This window comes from Hippocampus comes, unplaced genomic scaffold (assembly GCF_001891065.2).
Source record: "Hippocampus comes isolate QL1 unplaced genomic scaffold, H_comes_QL1_v1.1 scaffold9, whole genome shotgun sequence".
Lineage (NCBI taxonomy): Eukaryota > Metazoa > Chordata > Actinopteri > Syngnathiformes > Syngnathidae > Hippocampus > Hippocampus comes.
The window spans coordinates 3,076,622-3,088,489 of NW_017805275.1; the positions used below are offsets into that span (position 1 = coordinate 3,076,622).

Genomic DNA, 11,868 nt, shown 5'->3' on the forward strand with positions numbered 1-11,868 from the left:
CGACATGCCCTGCTCAGCCAGGGTCTCCAGTTAGTCAAACATTATACAACACACAGTCGCACTGCTGCAGTCCTGTGCAATACATCTGTTAGTGCAGGCAAAGAATACAACGGATAATTTTAACAAGCGATCGCGGTAATGCGCAGATTATAGTCCACAAATATAAAATGTATAACGTAAAAATCACTTTATAAATTATTATTGTATACAATTCGCTGAGGGTCCGGACAGAGGAGGTCCGGACAGAGGAGGTCGGCGGTCCGGTCGTGGATCGCGGTCCGCCAGTTGAGGAAGGCTGGACTACTGCAATAGCATCCTCTATGCTACAACATCCAAACTCCTCAACAAGCTACAATACATCCAAAACACCGCCGCCTGCCTTTTCACCCACACCTACTCCCGTGATCACATCACCCCTGTCCTAAAAAATCTCCACTGGCTCCCCGCTCCCCAGCACATTCGATTTAAACTTCTCCTACTCATCTATAAAGCCCTTTTTTTCCCCTCTCCTTTTTTTTCCCTCTCCTTCCCTAGTGTTTACTTTCTCAACTAAGATCTCGGGGCACTGTACATACGTCGAGTACTGACAGGCCCTTCGCACTGTATCCCATGTTCATCATTGTTTTTCATGTTTCTAATGCAGAGCGTGGCTGTTAAGTGCAAATTACCCCATAGGGATAAATAAAGTTTTCTGAATCTAAATCTGAATTCACAATCAGGCCGCCCAACACCTCTCCAAGCTTCCCCACCCATACACTCCTTCAAGCACCCTCCGATCCTCAAATGCAAACCTCCTCGCCATCACCATGACGACACACATAACCTGCCTTCTCTGTCGCTGCCCCCACCCTCTGGAACTCTCTACCTCAACACATCCGCAGATGTACTGACCTCCCATCCTTCAACTCGTTTCTCAAAACTCACCTGTTCTGCGATGTTATTAATGTGTTTCAATCTTTGTTACTTATTTCTTGCTTTGTGTTTCTTTTCTTGACGTGTGCGTTTTGAAACTTGTGTATATTCTGTTTTAAACTGTCGGTTTTTATCTTGTATTTATCTCTCTGGAATGTCCTCCCACTGAACATTCGGCAAGCCTCCTCGCTGCCCATCTTTAAAACCCGCCTCAAAACTCACTTGTATTCTTTGGCATTTGACTCAGCGGGTTAGGGTTAGGTTTGGGGTTGGGGTTAGGGTTAGGGTTAGGGTTAGGGTTGGGGTTTTGCTTTGCTTTACTGTTGTATATGTTAGTTGTTCCATGTACAGCACTTTGTGTGCAACGATCGCTGTTTGAAAGTGCTCTATAAATACTTTTGAGTTGAGTTGAGTTGTATTTCTTAACTCTTGTTCTAAAGTGTCTCTGAGTAGTGTGAAAATTACTTTCAAATAAAATGTATTATTATTATTATTATTATTATTATTATTATTATTATTATTATTATTATTATTATGTGTGGACGAACAGGAACAAACTGCTCCTTCTCACTGTTAGTATGTTCCTAATTTTAATATTCTCTCCTTAAATTTGAAAGCCCTTCCCTTTGAATGAATACTTTTTGGATATATCCAAGCAGTTAATTGCTTATTTTCCCTTTGGTTTAAATAAGTGGTGTCTGTACTTGCACAGGATCTAAAGTTTCATAGTTTTAACTGGAAGAAAAGTGGATTTGAGTGATCTCGATATTGTGCGCTATGAATTGTTCGTCCAGGGCGTATGCACTCTTAAAACTGCTGGGCCAAAAGTATTTTTACACAAAATTTACTTTAACTTCAATATCTACACCTCTTCAGCCCTCCCAAATCCAATCTTCAACCTAATCAAAAATAACTAACCCAAATTTAGGTTCGGAAAACAAACCCGCATTTTTTGTGTTGGTAGAGTTCTGCCCACGACTCAGTGCCATTTGTATTTGCGTGCTCCTTGTTGTATTTAACAACGTTTATTCCTTCAATGGACAAGTGATGTGCTGAGAGGACATCACGTAAGCGGAACCTCAGAATTGCTTCTAGCTATCAGGGATTAAAATGATGATTGAAAGTAAAACAAGGTGCGTCTTATCACCGGCGTTTCAGACTGCGGAATGCTTCTAAATATGTGACTTCTTTCCCACAGCTACATTGCCATTGTTCACCCCACCTCAGAGCGGAGGACCATTCACTGGACGATCACGATCAACGTGCTGGTGTGGATCGGCAGCTTCCTCCTAACCGTGCCAGTTATGTTGTATGCCAAAGTTGTACGCAGACACCATTTGCAGGTCTGCATGATGTATCTTGATGGGCCCGAGGACATGTACTGGTACACCCTCTACCAATCTATCCTGGGCTTCATCATCCCCCTAATCATCATTAGCACCTTTTACTCGCTCACGCTCTACCACGTGTTCAGCTCCATCCGTCGAGTCAAACGCAAGCAGACCACGTGGGCCAAGAGGGCCACAAAGATGGTGCTGATGGTGATCGCTCTGTTCCTGATCTGCTGGTCACCCTACCACGTCATCCAGGTGATGAACCTGCGCAACAATTCCCCGACCATCGCCTTTATCTACGCCTACAACATCAGTATCTGCCTCAGCTACTCCCATAGCTGCATCAACCCGCTAATGTTGCTCATCTTTGCCCAAAATTACCGTGAACGTCTTTGTCGCAGCAACACGCGCAACAATTCCCAGCACTCATCCAAGTTGACGGTGGTCAAAACAGAGGGTTCCAGTATGGCCCTTGAACCCAGTTATCGTTGTACTGCCATTTAGTGACAAACTTGTTTGGCAGAGAGACATGGACAAGTTGCTGTTTGTTCGAATGGACAAGATAATGTAGCCCGTGAAATTCGTACAACAGATACCACACTGAGAGTGTCAGGTTCGGCAAAAGAGGTGAAGCGCATTTGTGTCCTTACTGACGGAACGTTAGCACTGGTCCAAGCATATAAACAATGGAAGATGGGATGCTGAGGTAGCGCTCAAGTTTAACTGTTTGAGGATGTCATAATACTGGGAGCTCCCTATGTCGGTCAATGTGTTTTGAGAGAGTGGTTCAGATTTTGGCCCTGTTGTGATGTCACTGCCATAACAAAGATCTGCGGTTAGCGCTACCATGTCAACGCCAAGAGCAACGCAGAGCTTACGTGTTCGATACACAAATTAGCAGGTGCTTTGTACCAACATTCCAAAACAACCACAATGTGACATAAAGTTCAAAAGGACCCTCAAACTCGCAGGAGAATCTCCTCAGGCTCGGGGGGCCAACTCTGCTTCAGTACACTATACATATTTGGCTATACCTCTGATTTTTTGTTTTTTTTTTTTCCAGTTGCTACGTTTCTGACGAGATCAAAGCTCATTTGTCGTCACGGTAATGGAATGACCTAACAGTTCCCCAAAGTGGCTGCTGTAAACAGGGCTATTTTAAGAGGGTGATCAGTGCATGGTAATTGATCCTTTGGGTATTTTGACTGAAAGTATAGACATTTTAACAAAAATTCAGAGAAGTGTTTTAAATGTAGGAAAATTGAATGCATAGTGACTACTATTTTAACAGTTTTTCAAATGTTTGCCATAACTCCACTTTGTTTAATCAGTTTTCAGTTAAAGTGGTAAAGCCCCCTTATCACATATTTTGTTCTAGGTACCATTCGTTTCAATATTAATGTTGATGGTTGATTAATTCACTCAATTATTATATGAAATTTCTGTTTTGTATACTGTATTTTGTTGTCCTACAAAAGTGGAGGATGATGGTTTGTCACATTCAGGCTTCTTGTTGGGCGGACGGCAGTGAGAGCAGTGTGGTAAACACGTCTCAAGATGATGCAGAGAAAGGTCAACACACGGATACACAATCAGGAATGCAAGGCGGGCCAAATTGCCCATGTCACTTGCATCTTCGGAAAGGGGAGATCTTGCAGTTGACCTGCCAATGTCATGTGCCGACCCCAGCGAGTCTATTTCCGTTAAGCATGGCCCACTTGCGCATACAGTGCCTCCGACCTCCCTGATTTCTATGCAAATGAGGGATGCCCCTAGGATTGGCCGGGAAAAAAAATCTTTCCATCCCACAAAGGTGCACAAAGGCACAAACGCTCCATTACAGCCAATTCTGCTTGCGCAAAATTTAGCAAAATACCAAAAGAAAGAAAACGCCACCCATGCACACAGCTAGACCATGCTGTGTGCTCGACTCGTGCTCCGAATGAAAATAGAGCCCATATTATAATTGAAAAAAATACAAATAAACCCTATCAACTCAACTCAACTGCACTTTAAAACAACCACCGTGGAAACAAAGTGCTGTACATGGAGCAAAAATCATTTATACAACAAAAAACAATACATTAATAATGAAGACAGAAGAAAGCACAAAAACAATCAAACTAAAAATTGAGTCTCATGCTGAGTCAAAAGCCACAGAATAGAAATAAGTTGTAATGTTTTATGACGTCGCCATTTAAAGATTTGAAAACAAATAATAGAATCTTAAAACGAACTTTAAACTGTATCGGGAACCAATGAAGGGATGTCAGAGTAGGAGTTATGTGCTCCCTCTTACAAGTACCTGTCATACCTGTCAACTTTTCGGAGCGCCAACCTGTATAAACTACCAAAAAAATCCTTATAAAGAGCAAAAAATCTTTAGAACATACCAAAGCATTTTATATGTCAGAATAACGGCAGAAAAAAACCCATGAAATATGAATGATATATTTGTTTCCTTGTAGAACTTGCTTGTACACTACCGAAGTAGGCAATGAATACTCTGCTGTTTTCAACTAGGAACCACGTGATTTACTGGAAAGTTACCGGAAATGAAAGCATTCGAGTAGACTAGCACCATTCTGGGCAAAAGCAAACGGAACTACCTGTTAGGGGGAGAAAAAAAAAACAAAACAAAAAAAAAAACGGAAATTTTCAGAATCCATATGATTTGTGCGATATGGCCATATACGTAAGATTCACCACAAAATCCGTATGAACTATGGCTAAACCGTATGAGTCGCAGCATTTTGGACAAACTTGAGATGCTGAATGCAGGATTGATTGACTCCAAAGTAAAGTGCATTACAGTAATCCAGCCGAGATGTGACGAAGGCGTGAATACTGTTTCAAAGTGCTCTTGAGGAAGGTTTACCTTGGCAAGCTGGATTGAACAACAGCACTGACTTGCCGGTTCAATTTAAAATCACTGTCCAATCTAAAACTGTTGGCTTAAAATAAGCAGCCAGGGGGCCGAAGATGGGACCAAAACACCATCATTTCTGTTTTCATTGAAATTCAGTGCACTTGCCATGGATTTTGTGAATTAATTTTCAACAAATGGCCCACTAATTTGAAACTTCGTGGAGGTAATGTTGTTTAATGATGTGACACTCAAGTTATTTTCACTGAAATAGTTTCCATTCAGGAACCTAATTACGGCCTGAGATAGTGAAGTGTCATTTCTTTGACAAGGGACCATGGGAATACTGTAACAGCAACTAAAATGGTGAAACGCTTCATCGGTGGTATGTAAATTTCTAGACTGAACATTCAGGCCGTTTTAGTTGGGGAAAACTCTGTTATTATTGTTTGTCATCGTGCGTTTTTAAAATGACAGTGGAATAGAAAACCATACATTTGTGCAAGTAAATCACAAAAATCAAATACGAGATGAGTTCTGGTTTCAGTATGAAAATCATAAGCAAGTGAAGCATCGACAGCTACTAGTTAAGGCTCCTCCGTCATAGGAGGGCCAACTGGTTTGATCGTTTAAAACCAGGTTGCTGTAACTACATACAAACAATATGCCACCTATAAAGTATATCACAGTGTTCATGATTGTCTATGTCTGTGTGGTGTTTGCTGCGGTTGTGGCCCTGAGATCCAAGTAAATTGTGGTTGTGCTCACATGTCTTGGCTTCTAGCTAAATAGCAAAGGATCCAAGAATCAAAGCATCGTTTGTGAACATGCAGATGGGAAGACACTCAGCACAACTGTGCGCGCTGACAAAATGCAACCTTGACGAAGATGTCGCTTGAACGTTGTCGTTTTGTTTTTGTTCAGTGGTCTTGCTGTGCCGTAATGCGCTTGCAAAAATAACTGTAAATGCACATTAGTTGAGATTTACTCTTGCCAACACTTTGAACACTTTCATTAATACTTTCTCTGAGCTGGAATTCTGTTACTTTGGATGGAACTGCTGCTTTGGGACTTGTGGGTTTTTTGGAGGGGAAAACTTTGTAAAGAATTGCTTGTAGAGCTTCAGTGGTTATTTGTCAACATATTTTCAATTCAAACTTCAAAAGAATTTCAATTCAAAAGAACAGGCACCATATTAGAAAAGCCACCTGAGTTTGAAAGGGTACATATTGGATGACATTTTCTTGGGTTATGTGTGCTTATGGTAACGCTCGCCAACATATTTCATATATCAAGTGAATGAGATAATTCGGACAAATCAAAACATTGCACGTTTCGCATTTTCTGTGGATATGGATTGACAAATATGGTGCATGAGACACACTTTCTTTTTCAAAAATGGTACTGAATACTTTAAAAAAAGTATCTGGATCCTAATTCTTTAACTCTGTGCAACCGTTCGACATCATAAAATTGACTACATTCAACACATTTTTATTCTGTGCCGGTCCAAGGTCTTATGTGACACTTTGTGCTTGTATCTATGGAATGTACAGTACACTGCGTGCTGAAGCAGTTGTGTGTTGTGACAGTAACATTGTGAAACAACCGGCGCATATAGAAAAAAAAATACCCAATTGCTCGAATGAGGAATGATTTAATGTCCCTACTGCAGTAGGCTATGTATCGTTCATTGTTTCTGCACTGAAAATAAACGTGGCTTTTATCCAACACGGGTCGACTCAGTTTGTTTGGCAATGAGCAAGGCTTGCCAGTTTGTCTGCTGATTGGCAAATATTGTTTGTGACCAAGGGTGATTTCACACAGGGCAGATTCTATTGTAAACAATACAATATCAGCAACCAATCTTAATTGGTCGACATTACTGGGTCATTCCAGAATTGTAGGAAAAAAATAACCATTTATTTTAGATACCTATTTTAGGTTTAAAAAAATGCAGGAAATTTATCCCGATCAAGGATGGACAACTTAAATGCTGGAGGGGGACCATGCACTTCCTCACCAAATGTATGACAAAAATGCCTCTTTAAATATATGCAAAGTATGCACTCGTAATGTAGTTCATTGGTCCTACTACATTTCTCAATGCATGTATAAAAGATTAACTCTCCTAACAAAAGAAAAAAGGGTTTGAAGCCCCCAACAGTAAAATAACCTGTCAATTTTTTTCTCAGTGCAAAGATCTGCTTTGCACAAAACTAACCATTCAACATGGCACCAAATTCTTGAGCAGCAAACCGATATTAAGTGCAAGAAATCATTTTGTACATTTCCACAAAAATCAATTCAATCAAAATTGTACCATGATTGGTGACATGGCTCTGTGGTTGAGTGTTTGTTTCCCCAACCTGAAGGTTGATGGTTTGATCCTGGCCATTGCAATCATGTCGAAGTGTCCTTAAGCAAGATGCCGAACCCCCAGTTGCTCCTGGTGCTACTTCTTCAGTACGTCAATGAGATAACAGTGTGAAGTGCTTTGAGTACCTGAGGTAGAAAAGTGCGCGACAAGTGGCAGCCCCTTTCCCATGATGAGACCCACTCACACTGTACAAAGTAACAAAGGGCAGTATAAGACCCAGTGGGTACATGCAACTAAGCCATGTCTGCCATCTAGCGGTGAATAGTGATATTACAACTTAAAAACCTACAGTTGATCCATGCATATCCATGGATTGACATATTCTCAGATTTATATTTTTTTTTCGAGATGTTTTTCTGGGAACGTTTTTCGTAGACAACAGGTAATGAATATTCATCAGCAATTTTCGAAGACTTATTTGAGTTTGTAAAAAACTACAATTAAAAAAAAAAACATTCTTTCAAAAAAATTAATCAAGGGGCCACTCAGAGTGGGCCACCGTTTGCTTATCCCTGATCTACATCAACCGGCAATGTCCTTGACTTTCACGCCCTCTAACCTTGATAAAGCCGAGGCATGTTGTCAAAGATGACTCTTAGACACACTGATTTGATTGTTCCTTTCTTGAAATCTCAAAATCAGGAGCAATCTGAGGCCTTTTAAGAGCATTGAACTAATTTGGTTGATAGTACCGATGAGTACCAATGCACACACGCGCGCACGCGTGCACACACACGTGATGTGAACGTGCTGTATGAATAAAGATGTATTGTAATTTATCCATAAAACAAGGTCTGTTGAGCGCAATGCTGAATGATAATGGCCAACCTTCTACCTTCAATGGTGCAGCTGTTCTGTTCATAGCATCTGACCATCAGCAGCACGAAAAGCGTCAGCACCTCTGTAGAATCTTCAAATCTTTGTAGATGCCACAGTCACGTCACGTCAGCCTTGCATTGCCTTTGGTCTTCAGTGCCTCCAGTTTTCTTTCATCTGCCCTGAATAATGTCTGCTGTTTAAGTTACTATGTTTTGACATCCACAGGTCACTTGTCCCTCATCTGTGTGCTTTCCTGCCCTTTTGAAAGTCCACTTTTTGTCCACTCCTGTCATGATTGTTTTTGTTTAGATTCTATTTTGTTTTTGTTTTTTGTCTTCCTTGTTAGGTTTTGTTTCCACCTGGTCTTGTGTTAACCAATCAGCTCCCCCAATCATTTGTCTTGTCCAGGTATTCCTTGTTGTCTCGTCAGTTTGCTTTTTCATTCCCTGGTTTGTCTGGGGGGGTTGTTTTTGGTTTTTTTTGCGCTCATAGGTTACTTTGGTTTATTTGCGGTTTTTGATTTACATTCTGCAATGTACCCCTGCAAGTGTTTTTGCTCCTCTTTATTTTGTTCAGCACTGTCATCATTTTGGGGGGGCAAAACCTTCACACAATATGACAACCACACACATTCAAACATTCTGCATGTATACACACATACCGTCCATTTTTAAGGCCGAGCTCAGGCTACTTTCTGTTATCAAATTGTCAGATGAGTCAGGAGCGAGGCAACTCGGTGCACCAGAACACGCAGAGCGACGCAACATAACCCCAAACACGCTAGACTCGACCAATTGCACTGGCACGAAAATGTTCAACCCATTTTTGCACAGACCCCAGTCTACCAAAATAAGCGCCCAATGTCTGAATTTTTCTTCTTAACTTATTGTTTCACGTCACCTTTTGCATGCGTAGGGATAGTTGTTATCGATGTTTAGAGTTGTTGTGCAAGCACTATATAAAGATGGATTGAATCATTTTATTTTTTGAAATAATCTATTTCCGAGTGAAGCTGCCCCCATCATAAATCCTTCATCATTGAAGAGTGCATAGAAAAAAAAGTCAACAAGCAGTCATTCAGTACCAGCCAATTCTAAACCAAGTCTGAAAAGACATATAAAAACGTCTTTGAGAGTGAATGAGTTTTAAGTTAGCCCCTGTCGTAAAACCATACATAATTTGATGAGTTGGAAAAAAAGTCAACACGCTTGAGAACTTTTCACCACAGTCGTAAAACCATACATAATTTGATGAGTGACAAGGCGCACAGCGCGATCACTTGACTACTTGCGCTTGGGAAGTGTGTTGCTTTGTAATAGGATAGTTTGTTTCATTTTAACAGTTGAATGGTTGTTTCTCGACACGTGCCCTGTGATTGGCTGGCAACTAATTCAGGGTGTATCTTGCCTCCTGCCCAAAGTCAGCTGGGATAGACTCAAGCACACCTGCGACCCTCGTGAGGTTAAGCGGATTAGAATATGGATGCATTTCTAAAAGCCGTAGAAAAATCAAAGCAAGCTAAGCCAACAGCAAACCAAAAGAATGAAACTCACTCAAGCTTAACTTTAATTTATTGTTGTTAGAATGAATTGTTTGTCCATGTGTCGCCCCTCCCTTTTGTTTTGTTACCTTTTTCAGTGTGGGCTGGGCGCCTCGCTAATTGGCGCACCTGCCTCCCTGACACACCTGTGAGTCTTCAGCTCATCAGCCACTTGCAGCATAAAAGCCAGCCGGAACGGCCGCCCGTTGCCCATTTGTCAGTGATCTCTCCTGCCATACTCGCTCCTGCCAAGCTGCAACACTGTCTCCAGCATTCCTGTACTCCTCAACTTGGTCGTTCTGACTCCTTTTCAGTTCCTGCCACCTAGACCTGTCCCACTTCTTGGCAATAAACCGTTATGAGTTCATTGTGTCTGCGTGTGGGTCCTGTGCTCGTCATCTCTCGTGAAGCCTAACAAATGTTTCCTAAAAAGAAGGGATTAATGCTTTGCAGTTGCTTGAGTTAAGTATTTTTTCTGATTTTATTTTTTTTCAAAGTGTACAATCACTCATCAGTTCTTTTTATTGTTTGTTTGTTTGTTTGTTTGTTTATTGAACATATATAAAACATACAATAACATGACAAAATGCAAACAAAAATAGGAAGGGAAAATAAAAGTAAAAGTAAGTAATGCAAACATCATCACAGTTATATGTTCAAAGGAATAGGAAGAAGTATACAACTTATCTAGTCCTACCCCATTGTTATTGCTATCTTGATCGTAGCTTTGTGACAGAGATACCCTACTTTTAGCAGTTGAAACAAGCAGTTGAAGCCTCTGTGGTGCATGGAGAACTCATTGCGGTTTGTTTTTGCATCCTGTCTCCCTTTTGAAAGCACACATACCAGCTCACTTTTCAAGGAGCTCGTGACACTGCGGCTAGTAAAAGGGACATGTGAAGTGAAGACTCATTGCAGTTGATTGTACTGGAAATTAGATTAGCGCAGTGGTAAATATGGACCAACTTACAACAAAGAATAGCTTTAGTAACTAACAGAAAACATTTAAAGTGCATCTGAAATTCAAAAACAACAAATCCTTAATTTAACTATAAACATTTTTGACTGACCATGTCAAACCATACGATACTGAAAAATAAAATTACATAAAATCAATAACTACTAATGCATTCAAACTAATCAACATGATCTCAGGAGCACAATATTGAAAAAAAAACTTTAACCAGCAAAACAAAAATATATAAAATAATTTGTGCTGATTTTTTTTAAATCAAAGATTATGTCTGGATTAATGGCTACGAGTAGCAGTCACAAAGCGGGATGATTGATGGCAATATTCGCCATGTTTTAGCTGAAAAAAACTCGCGGCTTAGCAGCGTGATTGGGGTGTAATGTCTTTAAGTGACACCTTAATTTATTTGGCTTCATGCTGTCCGCTGCCAAATTTTTGAGACACAGCGCACCGATCTTTACTTGTCTCCCACTGTAGTCACAGTGAAGCCAAGCGCTGCATACGCTTCGTCATATTTTTTTGTCTTAGCTTTCGGGAGACCTCTTTTCTCCGTCTCTCTCCGCCTGTCGACTTCGTGTCGACTCGTAGTCTGTGCCGTGTGCAAAGCGCGCATGCTCAGTGCAAACAAACACCGAGCGAATGCTCCCTCCGCACACTCTACCAATGAAAGCGCCACTGCCCCCTAATGTAGTGAAGGTGCAATTGCACTTTATTCTAGGACAGTAAAGATAAAAATAAAAATAAAAAAGCATGTTCCCCGAGGTCAAACGCGCCCCCCTTGACGGAGCCTCCCGCCCCCATAGGGGGCCGCGCCCCACTATTTGAGAAACACTGGGTTAACGTGTCATGCATGTTTTGGCCTATGTGTTTGGATTTTGCAAAATGTTCTACTTTGCTTATGTCAGTAATGTGGAATCAGATTATATCATCCATCCTAAGCAATAAAATCTCTTTGTGTAGCAGACTTCGGACACATGAAATGCAGGGTGGGGGCAATTATTATTATTACCCTACAAACTACTGCGTGTGTTGTGCATGACTGCA

At 41.0% G+C, this 11,868-nt stretch overlaps 1 protein-coding gene across 1 annotated transcript in view; it reads left to right on the plus strand.

The window, feature by feature from the left end:
• Positions 1-4,172, plus strand: part of mchr2b (melanin concentrating hormone receptor 2b) — an 11,846-nt gene extending 7,674 nt beyond the window's left edge. Inside the window, exon 2 of the mRNA XM_019869674.1 lies at positions 2,111-4,172. Within this exon, the coding sequence (XP_019725233.1) occupies positions 2,111-2,750 (640 nt within the window). The 3' untranslated portion in view covers positions 2,751-4,172. The remainder of the gene's footprint in view (positions 1-2,110) is intronic.
• The last annotated feature ends 7,696 nt before the right edge of the window (positions 4,173-11,868 follow it).